Source organism: Oncorhynchus clarkii, chromosome 22 (genome assembly GCF_045791955.1).
Source record: "Oncorhynchus clarkii lewisi isolate Uvic-CL-2024 chromosome 22, UVic_Ocla_1.0, whole genome shotgun sequence".
In the NCBI taxonomy this organism is placed as follows: Eukaryota; Metazoa; Chordata; class Actinopteri; order Salmoniformes; family Salmonidae; genus Oncorhynchus; species Oncorhynchus clarkii.
This window is the reverse complement of record NC_092168.1, coordinates 26,879,526-26,895,513: the sequence shown is the minus strand read 5'-3', so window position 1 is coordinate 26,895,513 and position 15,988 is coordinate 26,879,526. Positions and strand designations below refer to the sequence as shown.

The following is a 15,988-nucleotide window of genomic DNA, read 5'->3' as shown; positions in this document are numbered from 1 at the left end:
TAAATGTGTAAAAATGACTTGACCTGTTTTTTCTTTGTTGTTATGGGGTATTGTGTGCTATTTTAGAATAAGGCTGTAACAAAATGTGGAAAAAGTCTAGGTGTCTGAGTACTTTCCGAATGCACAATTATTATCTGGTATTCCTTCACACCACTTATTTGTCTCATTGGACAGTGGTGGTAGTTGTTTGAGAACACTTTTTATTTAGGTTAATTTCTGTGTGCACATCTCTTACTGTTTTTATTCATTCCACTCTCCGCCCTGCACTTTTATACTTGAATAGTGTTTGAGTCTGAGGCCTGTGTGTGTGGCGGAGGAGGAGTGTGAAGCAAGGCTGGTCAGTCCTAGCAGGAAGGATCTGGACATGGCTGTTAAGTTTCATTGACTGAGGGGGGTTGCTCCATTGCCTGCTATCTGTGGAGCTCATTATACACAATGTGGGTGGCAGGGAGAGAACCCCCCCCCCCCCCCCCCAGAAACACCAGACCATCGACGCTGGAGACGCGCATTCTCTCCTCACTGAGGTTACAGCCCCTAGACTTTCTCTAGTGGTGATGGTTCCCTTCCGGAACATTCCAATGATTCTGAGGAGGTGAGGATTAGCTGAAGGAAAAAGTTGCATTACCATGGGTGTCTCCTCTATGGCATCGCTTGGAAATGTGAGTCGCTAATATAAACAGGTATTTGTTTATCATTTCAAGGAGCTATTTTGATCACTTCCTGTTCAACCATGCATCAATGTACATTTTTAACATGCAGAAAGCATCTTCAAATGCCCCAAATAAACTGTTAAACAGAAATAAGCTTATACAGCTACAACGACACATCTCCTTGTCAAATGTCGGGCTTTTTTTTTTCTTCGTGTTCTTTCTTTTCTAGAAGGATCATTGTAATCACAACTGCTTGTCAAATCCTTTTCAAGCAATAATGACCTGTCAAGCCGATACAATCTGCTCTAATCCATGTTGTTTATTCCCATTCTGCGGACGAGGAGCTCTGTGTTGTTTTCTATTGGCCGCGTGGCTTATCAGCACCCACAAGCTCAGCCCATAGCTTAGTACTCTCCTCTCCTGATGTTGCCCTCTCTACTTTGAGAGCTCTTAGATTATAATGATCTCTGAAGGAAAGGTTGGATTGTTAGTTTGTTACACAATCAACAGGAGGGTGTTTTTGACTATGGATGTTTTTTTTATTGAATCAATCACGTCATGTTCGAGATGGCCAAATCCTGAAATGAAACTGCACAGATCTTGTGTGACATTAATTTGGGCATCACTGGTATGATGAAGTCCATAGTAATACTCTGATAATGTGGGCGTCAGTGTGGTCAGTATGTCAGCAGAGGAGTAATTTACACAGCTAGGATTTCCAAAGGCTCCAAATGTCTCTCTAATCGAAATTGACCATTCTGTCCTAAGCTCTCGCTTGATCCCTACAAACACGCAGCAGTGTAAATCCAGTGACCTTTGACCTGGCCCTATGGCCCTCTGGGTAAAGCCTTCCATGCTCTGAATATTGATATTCTGGCTGTTGTGTTCCTCAATATGTCCTCATTGGTAGAGATAATACAGATCACATTTTGTTTTTGAGGAAGAGTACTACCGTTTGTGAAAGTTAGTGGGGGCTGGTTGAGTGGGATCAGTGGATTTGAAGTGTTTCTTTAACCTCAAATAACAGGAGATGGCAGTGGAATGTTATCAGGTCAGTCTCACTCCCTCTGAAGACTTTTCATGTTGCAGACGTTTCTGGCCTAGATAGGGAGAGTGGTCTGAAGTCTCCTGACTCCAAATCCTTCACATTTCATTTCTAATTCCTCCAGTCCCAGTCCAGACACAATTCCACCGCATAGTGTGTATGGGCCCAGCAGGAGCATGTTTTAACGAAGCCTAAATCCATTTATTCGCCCACTATCTCCCCAATTCACCACTGACTACACTGCCCATAACAGAAATTGTATTTTCTCTCACTTCTACTCTGTGGAAAATAGGATCTGATAATCACAACTTGAAATCTTGCATTGCGAACAAAACCTAAACAAATGACTCAGTGATGCTGGGAAAGTGCATTAGCTCGTACTCCCATTCTACGCTACGCTTTCATCCGTCCATCATCAGGCAGGATGATGTGGTGGTTCCCATCATCACTGGTATGGGGGAGCTGCTAGAGTACAGTAAATCAGATGGGACGTTAAGCAGAGTGGCGTGGGACAGCCACAGAGTTAGAGGGCCCAGCTCTTTCCCAGGCCACCGCAGCACAGTAAAAGGACAACTAGACATGTTTTTAACCCATCTGACCCCATCTGATTGAGACATCCTGTTGAGTCTATTTGTCATGACGTGTCAACCTAGCCCTGAGAAAGGTGATAAGTGAGGCTCACGTTACCGGCCACTGTAATATCCATCTCTTGTCTGGCTGGTGGCGTAATGTAACAACCGTTCCAAAGGACCAGAACGTAATGAGTCACATCAGCTTCGTTGCCGCTTTGGTTGTTGTGTTGGTATGCATTTTCAGAAATATAGTAGTGAGTGGGATGTCAGTGGTTTGTTGAATGGCTGTTATGGGTGAAACTTCAGTCATGAAGTAATTAGTGTGAGCTGCTATTGCATTCCACAGCAGACAGACAAAGCCCCGATCCTAGCTGGGCTGGGTGTTTATTTTAGCTCATAAATAACGCAGGCAACTTCGATTGTGGGGTACATTTATAATGCATGAACTCCTCTGTTTTTTTTTCCCTTTCTGGCAACATATTCCTCCAAGGCTCTGTTCCCTTCAACTGCATTTCAATGAATAATTAAAGTGAAACTCAAAGAATGTCTGTGATACCACCTGCTAGGTTGCTCATCATTTCCCGCTCTCTATTGAATAACATAGCATGTCTTCAACCATATAGATTTCAGCCCATTAGTGGCAGCACAGCGCTGTTTTTGTTGGTTTGAAAACATTGGATAAATAATGATATTCACAATGTTTTGAACTACTCTTTCAAGGCTATATGCTGTTTAGAGTTGACATGTAATGAATCGCTAATTGTGTCAAAGAACATTAAAGGTATGTTGACTTACTTGGCATGCATGCCTGCAGGTCTTCATTGTTATTACCCTGTTAATTGCAATTGGTGCATGAGCTATAAAGGTATTCCAGGTCATATTTAATTGCGTTATGCCTTGACAGCTTATGACTCCCAACAAATGGTAGATGAGTAAATCTATTTGAATTCAATCCCTTTTTGACAGCTCACCTTTTGATTTGACTGAAACCTTCCATACATATTTGCTTATTGAAGAAATGACCAGAAAGTGACTTTTTAAACCTGAATGGCTAAACCTTCAAGAGATAAAGGTGCTCAAAGTTTATCCATGTTGCATACCCCACCATAGCATTAGACAGCCATGTCTTCTTCACTGAAAAATATAAATGGTTGGGATTGATATCATTTAAAAGCTTACAGACAGGGTTGTCAAACTATTTTATCATTTCTGTCGGGAAAAATTATTTGACTAAAAATCGTTATTTATTTGACCTTTTTTAATGTAAATCCCCTATCTGACCTAGATATTAACATATGTTGTAGTTTAGACCCTATTTTATATAATCTAAGGGTTTTGTGTTGTGTCTCGACCAATGGCGTACACAACATGCTCTTGAATATAAGGTGGCTGTCATGTTTTGGCTGATAAATGTACTAAAATGTCAATACAATTTTTAAATGTCAACTTTCAAATGGTACAACAAAGATGGTTGGAAGTCCACGCATCAGAGAATGTTTACTTGAATGGAAATATCTGTTACATTTTTGTGGTACTAACTAGAAGTTTAAATGGACATTTCAACGGTGTACCAGCTAAATTGCAGTGGTCTGAAGGGACAGCAATATGAAATCCAAGTTTGTGTTTTTAGATAATTGACATAATTTTTTTCAAGAAATTATAAAATAGTTTGACAACCCTGTCTAAGTCTTGAAATGATATCAATCCCAACCATTTTGATATTTTCCAGTAAAGAAGACATGGCTTTCTCATGGTATGTTGGTATGCTAACTGGCTCAACTTTGAGCACCTTTATCTCCTGGTTTTGTCATTCAGGTCTAAAAAGGCACTTTCTGACCACTTCTTTCATGGGCAAACATGTCTGGAAGGTTTTGTATAAATAAAAAGGGATGCTGTCAAAAAGTGATTTGAATTCAAATGTAATTCCCCAGATAGCAAGTGATTGATAAATGACTTTTGGAAAATATTTGAGATGAAGACCAAGGGCCTTATGAAAGGAGTTGACGATCTCCATAGGAAGAGAGAGATGGAAACCAGATGGTTTTTCCTCCCCTAGTCTGTTATATGACAGACATTGAGAAGAGGCATGTCTGTGTTATCCTTGCTCTGTGCTGTGAACTAATGAGAGGGCATATGGTGACATGAGTCATGTCATCCATGGTAAACATCATAACCAACACAAACCCATGGGATGGACTTTGAAGTCTGAGTTTTCTTGAGTCCTACCAGGACATGAATTGTGATTAAAAAGGTGTGTTTGTGTGCTGGGGAGAGGGATGTAGAACCATGTTTCAAGTTTGAGCACTTCAGTTCATCGGTCTCCTCCTCCAACCTTGAAATATCTAATCCACTCACACACCCTGGTGTGGCAGCATGCCTCAACTGCTTTTTCAAACCTGCACCTGTGTTGGTTTACTGGAAGCGCAGCGAGAGCGACAACCGGAGAGTCCTATGCACGACCACACCTCATCTTACTCACAGTCCACTGAAAGAAAAATGTGGAAGGTACACTGAACTTTATTGTTTATTAGTCACCGTAAATCACTCCACACTTTATTCTCCACATTTTTACAATCCTACGAAAGTTAATGACAAGTCAATGACATATTGGAAAGCCTTTAGGACGTACAATTTTCTACTTATTCACATCACAACCCAACACTCGATGAAATATGTTTAAACTGTTCTGATTTGTTGACCTCCGCTTGTTTTGATACTCCCAGTGTGCATCAGCTGACAGGCAACTCTTCACCAGATGTACAACTTTAATTATTTCATTTCAAATATGTCACGGAATTCACTTTTTGAATGTTTTCTTGGACATGGTAGAAAACAAACACTTGACTTGAATATGGATGTGGGCCCTAATCTACAGATTTCACATGACTGGGCAGGGGATTGGCCTGGGAGGGCATAGGGTCCAGGCCCAGTCAAGCAAAATGTGTTTTTCCCCACAAAAGGGCTTCATTACAGACAGGGATACTCCTCAGCACTCTCCCAGCCCCACTCAGAAGATCCTGCAGGTGAAAAAGCCGGATGTGGGGGTCACGGGCCGGTCTGCGGTTGTGAGGCCTGTTGGACGTACTGCCAAATTGTCTAAAAAGATATTGGAAGCAACTTATAGTAGAGAAATCAACATTCAATTCTCTGGAACAGCTCAGTTGGACTATCCTACAGTCAGCATACCAATTGCATGCTCCCTCAAAATGTAAGACATCTGTGGCATTGTGGATGGTGGATAGATTATCTTGGCAAAGGAGAAATGCTCACTAACAGGGATGTAAACAAATGTGTGCACCAACATTTAGAGAAAATAGCTTTTTTTGTGTATGGAAAAGTTCTGGGATTTTTTTTTTCAGCTCATGAAACATGGGACCAAGACTTTACATGTTGCTTTTATATTTTTTTGTTCAGTGTAAATCAAGCTGACTTTGAATTATCTAATGCAGTTTGAAGTGGGCCTTCTGCCATGAATATGAATGAGGAGGGATGTAGGGAACCATTAAGAGTAATGGTGCTCATAGCAAGGGAGTGATGGAGGGAGAGAGAAAGAGACCGAGGGGGAGAAAGATATACAGAGAGCGAGAGAGATTAAAAAGAGAGCACTTTAACCACAACACCAGAGTAGGTCCTGGTGACCAGTGGTAGCTTCTGTGTGGGTCGATAAATATGAGCGGGGCGTCTAGCAAGCACCGCTGGAGTAATTGAGTCTGGTGGTGTGCATGAAAAGCGCCAGGGCAGCAGAATAGATAGGTGATATTTACAGCGTGTGATCAACGGAGAGCCCCTCCCTATCACTCTATCCCAGAGGAGTCTGGTCACTCCTGCTGCAGCTCTGCACACTCCCAGGGACTCCAGACATGCCTTGTAAATATCCCCACCGCATTACCAAGCTGACGCTAAACTTCAGGACCATGATCGACAGTTTCTACTGGCCCCAGCCATCTTTTCCTTTATGGGATAGATGGGGGGGGGCACACACTTATACCATGGATTGGAAGGCCTGTTATGTATTCATAGTGGCTAGGTGACTTTATAGTCAACTTCACATTTGAAGGGATGTATGGACAGCTCTCACATTTTGGTTATTCATGTGTAGAAATATTATGTTGTATCCATACCCATTGGATGCAGTGATCACAATATAGTGGCTATATGCAGGAAAACCAAGGTTCCAAAAGTGGGGCCTAAAATAGAGATCATCAAAAGTTTTCTGTGACTCTTATGTGGAGGGTGTAAAACATATTTGTTGGTCTGATGTGATTTAATAAGGAGCATCCAAATGCTGAACTTAATGAATTTATGAAATTGCTGCTTTCAATTATTGATAAATATGCACCTGTTAAGAAACTGACTGTTAGTACTGTTATGGCTCCATGGATTGATGAGGAATTGAAAAACTGTATGGTTGAAAGAGATGGGGCGAAAGGAGTGGCTAATAAGTCTGGATGCACACCTGACTTACTGCAAATTGAGAAATGATGCGACTAAACTCAGCAATAATAAGAAGAAACTGTATTATGAAGCCAAGAACAATGATCAAAACACTTTAGCATATTTTAAATGGCATTATGGGCAGAAAGACATTCAACTTCATCTTTCAATTAATCAGATAGCTTACTCATCACAAAACCATTTGATGTTGCCAATTATCTTAATGATTACTTCATAGGCAAAGTGGGCAAACTTAAGCGGGAAATGCCAACAACGAACAGTGAGCCATCATATTCATGCATAAAAAACTAATGAAAGAAAAGCATTGTAAGTTAGAATTTTGCAAAGTTAGTGTGGGACAGGCACACTAGGCATTGACAACTTAGGAGTGGCCATACACAGTAGACTTCCATCTATCTGTCATATCTTTTAATCTGAGTCTAGAGGAAGGTTTTTGTCCTCAGGCCTGGAGGGAAGCCAAAGTCATTCCGCTACCCAAGAGTGGTAAAGCGGACTTCACTGGTTCTAACCGCAGACCAATCAGCTAGCTGCCAGCTCTTAGCAAACTGTTGGGAGAAAGTGGTGTTTGACCAAATACAATGCTATTTCTCTGTAAACAAATTGACAACAGACTTTCATCATGCTTATTGAGAAGGACACTCAACATGTACTACACAAACGACTGATGATTGGTTGAAAGTGATAAGAAGATTGTTTGAGCTGTACTGTTTTCAGTGTAGCCGTTGATATTATTGACCATAACACAAGTTCTCAACAACAGGTTATGGCTTTTCAACTTCTGCTATGTCGTGGATTCAGAGCCATCTACCTAATAGAATTCAAAGGCATCTCTGTCAAACATGTAGGGTGTGGTGTACCGCAGAGAAGTTCTCTAGGCCCTCTACTTTTTTCCCCTTCTATTTTTACCAATGACATGCCACTGGCATTAAACAAAGCCTGTGTGTCCATGTATGCTGATGATTCAACCATATACACGTCAGCAACCATAGCTAATGAAGTCATTTGAAATCCTTAACACGGAGTTGCAGTCAGTTTTGGAATAGGTGGCCAGTAATAAACTGGTCCTGAACATCTCTAAAACTAAGAGCATTGTATTTGGTACAAATCATTCCCAAAGCTCTAGACCTCACCTGAATCTCTAGTAATGAATGGTGTGGCTGTTGAACAAGTTGACACTAAATTACTTGACGTTACCTTAGATTTAAAGTGTCATGGTCAAAACATGTAGATTCAGTGGTTTTAGAGATGGGGAGAAGTCTGTCCGTAATAAAGCTTTTTTTACACCACACTGCTAAGAAAGACCTAGTTAAGCTGCAGCTGGCCTAGAACAGAGTGGCACATCTTGCTCTTCGTTGTAATCAGAAGGCTAATTTAAATACTAGGCATGCTCTCTTGCCTAAGAGTTGATGAGACTGACTGCATCACTTCTTTTTTATAAGAAACTATGTGTTGAAAATTCCAAATTGTTTGCATAGTCAACTTACTCACAGCTCTGACACACACACTTACCCCACCAGACATGCCACCAGGAGTCTTTTCATAGTTCCCAAATCCAGAACTAATTAAAGAAAGCGTACCATATTGTATAGAGCCATTATTGCAAGGAACTCCCTTCCATCTCATATTGCTCAAATGAACAGCAAACCTGGTAAAAAAAAACCCAGATAAATCAACACCACGGCACAGCGTCACTCCAGTATCTGACCTAGATATTTTGTGTTGTATGTAGGCTATGTGTGCTGCTTTTGTGTGTGTGTGTGTGTGTGTGTGTGTGTATATATATAGTGTATTAAGAAAGGAGTCAGACCCTTGACTTTTTCCACATTTTGGTATGTTACAGCCTCATTCTAAAATGGATAAAATACTTTTTTCCCTCATCAATCTATACACAATAGCCCTAAATGATAAAGCAAAAACAGGTTTTTACACATTTTTTCAAAACAAATAAAGAAATACCTTATTTACATAAGTATTCAGACCCTTTGCTATGAGAATTGAAATAGAGCTCAGGTGAATCCTGTTTCCATTGATCATCCTTGATGTTTCTACAACTTGATTGGAGTCCACCTGTGGTAAATTCTATTGATTGGACATGTTTTGGGAAGGCACACACCTCTCTAAGGTCCCACAGTTGACAGTGCACATCAGAGCAAAAATCAAGCCATGAGGTTTACGGAATTCTCCGTAGAGCTCTGAGACAGGATTGTGTCGAGGCACAGATCTGGGGAAGGGTACCAAAACATTTCTGCAGGATTGAAAGTCCCCAAGTTTGGAACCACCAAGACTCTTCTTTGGTGAGGGAGGTGACCAAGAACCTGACGGTCACTCTGACAGAGCTCCAGAGTTCCTCTGTGGAGATGGTTGTCCTTCTGGAAGGTTCTCCCATCTCTGCAGCAATCAGGCATTTTGTAAAAGGAGGCCCAAACTGAAGCCACTCCTCAGTAAACGGCACATGACAGCCCGCTTGAAGTTTGCCTAAAGGCAAATAAAGGACACTGACCATGAGAAACAAGATGCTCTGGTCTGATGAAACCAAGATTGAACTCTTTGGCCTGAATGCCAAGTGTCACTTCTGGAGGAACCCTGGCACCATCCCTACTGTGAAGCATGGTGGTGGCAGCGTCATGCTGTGGGGATGTTTTTCAGCGGCAGGGACTGGGAGACTAGTCAGGCCTTGAGTGGCCCAGGCAGAGCCCGGACTTGAACCCGATCGAACATCTCTGGAGAGACCGGAAAATTGCTGTGCAGCGACATTCCCCATCCAACCTGACAGAGCTTTAGAGGATCTGTAGAGAAGAATGGGAGAATATGTGTATGCCAAGCTTGTAGCCTTATACACAAAAAGACTCTGTGAACACTACCAAAGGTGTTTCAACACTACTTTTTAAAATATTTGAATACATTTTCTACAATTCTAGAAAAATGTTTTTTTGTCATTATGGGGTATTGTGTGTAGATTGATTGGGGAAAAAAACAATTTAATCAATTTTAGAATAAGGCTGTAACATAACAATGTGGAAAAATTCACGGAATACTTACACAATTCACTGTAGATCTGTCCTTGAGCAGTTCTTGTTTATTAATGTTCATGTTTCATGTTCTTTGTGGACCCCAGGAAAAGGAGCTGTGGCTTTCACAACTAATGGGGATCCTAATAAAATAGCAAATTATTTGATGGATTGCAGTATGGTAACGAAATGAAGGAATCATAGCTTGTCATCAGAAAACCACTCATCTCTCCTAAACCCGCCCTATGATTGTACAAATATGCTCAGGCGGTATGGGAAAATGTCTCCTATACGTAATACATTAGCATGAATGATGTTCATGCCTTTTGTTATGTCTGTAGTGCATATTGTGAAGCCCGAGGCAATCTCGACTGGTAGCGGTTCACACTTCATTAACTGAAGCAAAACACTTTCTGTGACATTTTATACAATACATTTTGTCAGAGTTTGTTTTTTCAGCTGTCCCCATTGGGAAGCGAGTCTTTTTTACGTTGGACCGAGAACCAGCGCACCCCTACCCCAGCCGCCTGGGGAAGTGGAAGTTCTAAGATGCACAAGTGCGCGCACACACACACACACACACACACACACACACATATCCGAGTTGTCTTACCCCCCCCCCCTTCCCCTTCGCTGTGACAAAGTGAGGACGGTGCTGTCGCATTGGCAGCCATTCAGTCCCTGACTCTCACATCGGCCCCACAGAAAGCCTTTCAGGGCTCCACAGTGCAACAACTGCTGTGTTTTATTACAGCGTGAAATGGGGAGTGAAAGGGCTCCAAGGCTGGTCCTACTTACCCATGCAGAATGTGTCACTTTTTTGGAAGGACGATAAGGACACAAAGGGAGAGTCGGGAGCACAAATGCTTTTGTTGGGAAACTGCTACAGCCAACTGCTTTGGTGGAGCTCTGGCCTCAACCAATAGCCAAAGTCCTTGTATACATCTGGGAATGAGAACAGTTCAATTCAACATCATTTAGTGTACTAACTTGCATGTTTATGCATCATAGAACATTTTCATGTGGTGTTGTTATGCCAACATATGTTAGCCTGGATGCCAGTCTCAGACTTTAGCTTCAACACCATCTCAGGCTGGCACCCAGGTTAACTAGACAGATGCAGCATGTCTATCCCAATTACCCGCCTTCCCTTCCATGTTGTCTCTGCCCAGCTGAGATCTCCTACACTGAATAAAAATATAAATGCAACATGCAACAATTTCAAAGATTTTACTTTGTTACAGTTCATATAAGGAGATCAGTCAATTGAAATGAATGCATTAGACCCTAATCTATGGATTTCACTTGACTGGGAATACAGATATGCATCTGTTGTTTAAGGCACAGATAGTGCCTTAAAAAAATTATAGGGGTGTGGGTCAGAAAACAACCAGTCAGCATCTGGTGTGACCACCATTTTCCTCATGTGGTGCGACATCTCATTCGCATAGAGTTGATCATGCTGTTGATTGTGGCTTGTGGAATATTTTCCCACTCCTCTTTAATGGCTGTATGAAGTTGCTGGATATTGGCGGGAACTCAAACACGCAGTCGTACACGTCAATCCAGAGCAGCCCGAACATGCTAAATGACATGTCTGAGTATGCAGGTCATGGAAGAACTGGGACATTTTCAGCCTCCAGGAATTGTGTACAGATCCTTGCAATATCGGGCTGTGCATTATCATGCTTAAACAAGAGGTGATAGCGGCGGATGAATGGCACAACAATGAGGCTCAGGATTGCGTCACGGTATCTCTGTGCATTCAAATTGCCATCGATAAAATGCAATTGTGCTCGTTGTCCGTAGCTGCCCATACCATAACCCCACCTTCATCATTGGGCCCTCTGTTCATAACGTTGACAGCAAACCGCTCGCCCACACGAAGCCATAGACGCTGTCTGCCATCTGTCCGGAACAGTTGAAACCAGGATTCATCAGTGAAGAGCACACTTCTCCGGCATGCCAGTGGCCATCGAAGGTGAGCATTTGCCCACTGAAGTTGGTTACGACCCCAAACTGCAGTCAGGTCAAGACCCAGGTGAGGACGATGAGCATGCAAATGAGCTACCCTGAGACGGTTTCTGACTGTTTGCACAAACTTTCTTTGGTTTTGCAAACTGTTTCATCAGCTGTCCAGTTAGGTCAGGGGTGGGCAATTCCGGTCCTCGATGGCTTGATTTGGTGTCACAGTTTTGCCCCAGACCCAAATAACACACCTGACTCCAATAATCTCCTAATCAAGATCTTCAGTTTAGAATGCAATTTGATTAATCAGCTGTGTTTGCTAGGGATGGAGAAAAAGTGTGACACCAATCAGGCCCTCAAGGACTGGAGTTGTCCACCCCTGGGTTAGCTGGTCTCAGACCATCCTGCAGGTGAAGAAGCCAGAAATAGAGGTCCTAGGCTGACGTGGTTACACAGTCTGTGGTTGTGAGGCCGGTTGGACGTACTGCTAAATTCTCCTAAACAACATTGGAGGCGGATTATGATGGAGAAATGAACATTACATTCCCTGGCAACAGCTCTGGTGGACATTCCTGCAGTCAGCATGCCAATTGCACACTCTCAACTGTGTTGTGTGACAAAACTGCACATTTTAGAGGGGCCTTTTATTGTCCCCAGCACAAGGTGCACTTGTGTAATGATCATGCTGTTTTCGGCTTCTTGATATATTCCACACCTGTCAGGTGGATGGATTATCTTGACAAAGGATAAAATGCTCACTAACAGGGATGTAAACAAATTTGTGCACAAAATTTAATAAATAATATTTTTTTGTGCGTATGGGACATTTCTGGAATTTTATTTCAGCTTATGAAACATGGGACCAACACCTTACATGTTGCATTTATATTTTTGTTCAGTAATGGTTAAACCCCATGTTAAAGACCCACAGAAGCAGATATTGTTGGAGTCAGCAGCAAAACTGTGTCAATACAACTGTGGTTTTGATTGAGTCACCTTTTTGTAATTATACGGAGCGTCTCCTATTTGCTTTGGCAAGACATCTGTCGTCACTCACGCCCCCTCCTACTAAAATGTCAGTTATGTGGGTGTGGCTGAGGAAAAACGCTGACAGATTGTCAATTATCAGCACACCTGTGGAGAGCTCTCACAGCGAGGAACTCAAATGCTTATCTTTTTGTGATCCTCATATCCACTCCCTCACAGAGTGCAAAGACTTGCAAAATCCATAGGAATGCACTTCCTTTATTTGTAATTTGCCTTCGTTTTTTCTATTGTATTGAAAACACCTCTCTTGGACTAAATAATTTGTGTGTGTGTGTGTGTGTGACACATTGAAGAGGTAGACATCATGCACTAACCATACAAGGTCGAATCTATGTTATCTTTTAACGTGGTATGCCATCTTAATTCCTGTTGCCTTCACACGCGAGCTCGGGCAGTTCAAATGCAAGTTTCAATCCATTTTCACTTTCCCTATAGATCTAATTGTGATGAAGCATAAAGGGGCCTGATCCCAAAGAAAAGCCTTTCTTCAACCACTGGAATGCATTCATTGCCATGCTCACAAGATCTTTCATTGGGAAAATTGGCTTGATTCCGCAGCTTACATGTGTATGCTCAGTGATTTGTAGAGGGGATTTTAGGCCTTTGGCATGTGCCGTGTCTGTTGGCAGAGGTTCCTTTAGACTAGTGTGACTGCTGGAGCAAAAGCCATTGCCTCAACACCTCAATGTGTCAGCATGGTGTCTCTGGAAGGAAGACTGGCTGCCCATTAGTGCTACTACATGTACTGTAGGTGTTCATCAAATCATATTCCCATGCAGTATGTGGGGATAGTGACATTGCAAGACTCTTATTTCAGTTTTTCCCACTGTGTAATTCTGTGGAACCCACAATGATTTATTTTGAATCTCCAGGGGTTCATTCTGAACTCCTGCTCATCACATACTATACTTGTTTTTAGGGGAAATATGAACTACTGCTCATCACATACTATACTTGTTTTTAGGGGAAATATGAACTACTGCTCATCACATACTATAGCCTATACTTGTTTTTAGGGGAAATATGAACTACTGCTCATCACATACTATAGCCTATACTTGTTTTTAGGGGAAATATGAACTACTGCTCATCGCATACTATAGCCTATACTTGTTTTTAGGGGAAATATGAACTACTGCTTCCCTACTGCCTCCTGTCTCCCTTTTCTCAGTCCTGTATCTCCTCCTTAACACTTCAGTGTCCAGGTGGTCTTCTTCCAAACCCGCTCCGTGGGAGTGGAGTGGAGTGGAGAGAAAAAGCGAGACCGAGCTTAGCGAGTTTTAACTGAGAGACCACAGTGTGTAATTGAGAACTGTCAGGCAACCCAAGTGTAGGGCCCTGATTGCGCCATGTTCCTCCTAGAAGCCAGGTTTACACTTCAACATGTGCCCGCCCTACGCACTCCATAAAAAGCAAGTCAACTTTTCACTGGCAATGGCATAATAAAAACAGGCTGCTAATGAGCTGATTAAAGACACATAAACACAGCTCCCTGACTAAGGTGTAATTTCTTATGTTGCCTTTTAAGACAATCTTATTCTCATGCAAGTGTCTCTGTACCATATCAGTAAAACATGGGCACATACTGTTTTACGCTCATCGAATGACTCTGTCTCTCTCTATATATCTAATAGGTAATGTTCTCTGAGATTGACGTGAGACATCCAGAATGCTCTGGTTCATCAAAGATGATTCCCCCCTGCTGACCAACATATTGGACTTTTCCATACGAGGAATGCGGTGGTGGAGTCTGACAGTTAGCTGCTGGGTCTCTGTATTGGAGCTGGGTCAGAGAGCCTAAATTGAATGGGGCTGAATGGTCACTGTGGTTTGGGCCTGTCCCAGTGGCTGCCCAGAAGCAGCAGCCCAGCAGTGGTTCCTCTCTGGGAGACTCTCCTACTGGCTATAGCAGTACCACTGGTTCTGTAGCAGCCAGCTAGCAGCACCCGGAACACATCAGCCTCCAGCCACTCTATCCTATGAAGGTTCTGAACACATGCCCCTTTTTCTGCGGTGGCATCTGATGCCTGATTCCCTTGGACATGCATGAACTTTCATGTTTTATTACATTTAGCCTTATTGAGTTTGATTAGTTGAGGGCGAGCGGTTGTATTTACAGCGAGAGGAATTTGACCATTATTGGTGTATTTTCATTTTAAATTCTTCATCCGATATGTTGGGCTAAACGACTTGCCCTGCAGTCTCTTCTAGGATCCTCTTTGATCCCATGCCCGCGCCAATCATCCAGTAAATAAGTTCCACATGTTTGAAAAGGGAATCCCAAGAACATTTTAACTGGGTGTATTATCTATTAACCATCCTCTCTGTGTACAACTGGAAGAGGTAGGGAGGGAGAGAGGGCGGTAGAGAGGCTGTATCGGGTCCAGACATGCAGTGGTGGAGAGAGCTGGTGAGGGGGGGTTGGGGTTTATGCTGATGCATTTTTGTAAGGAATATGTCAAGGGCAGAAGAGCCAGACAAAAAATGATAGCTATTGAGTGGATTTTGGGAGTCACAGCGACTGTGCTCTATTCTGAAACGAATCCGCTTTGGCCCTTGGCCTGTTACCTTCTTTTGTAGAAAATTGTTGATGTTCTTTGAAAGTATGTGGGGATTCTGTAACAAAGAGGTGTGAATGCTGATTGTGGTGTGTACCATGGAAGTGGCTGTGTGAGGTGCTTGGCAGTCAGAGAGGGAGTGAGACAGAAAGAGAGCAAGGGAGAGCAAGAGATAGCACCCTCTCAGGCTTCGCTCACACTAAGCTCTTTAATGTGGCTGGCTCTTTGAAGCACTGACACCCTTCCTTCTCCCTTTCGTAGTGCCTGGAGCCCTGCAAGGAATCCTGGGACCTGAAGGAAAATCAGTGCCAGGACTTATGCGAGGTACGTATGTCACTATTGCCACCGCCTCTGAGTTTGAGTGCTCCCTCTGGAGTGGGGAAAGTCTGAGGGAACGAAGAGCGTCAAGCAAAGTAAAGTGGAGGCTCTTTTTTTTCTCTCTACTGTAATGTAATGTAATGGCACTCCGTGTAAGATTGAATCAAAGCTGTTTAACTTACTCACCACTCAAATTAGTCACCAGGTTCAATGTAAACAGGACAATCCCTGTTAGCTTGCTGACCTGCCTGTTCAAGCACTGGCACACTCAACTCTACAAGTCACCTGACACACATTTTTCATTTGCCTTTCCTTCTCCCCCTCCTACCTCGTCCTCTTTGTCCTCTTCTTCTCCTCCTCCTACTAC

At 42.6% G+C, this 15,988-nt stretch overlaps 1 protein-coding gene across 1 annotated transcript in view; it reads left to right on the top strand.

Annotated features, from left to right (window-relative positions):
- LOC139380694 (anosmin-1-like) overlaps positions 1-15,988 on the top strand; it is a 54,017-nt gene that overhangs the window by 16,549 nt on the left and 21,480 nt on the right. The window contains exon 3 of the mRNA XM_071123629.1: positions 15,565-15,627. Coding sequence (XP_070979730.1) covers positions 15,565-15,627 — 63 coding nt within the window. The remainder of the gene's footprint in view (positions 1-15,564; positions 15,628-15,988) is intronic.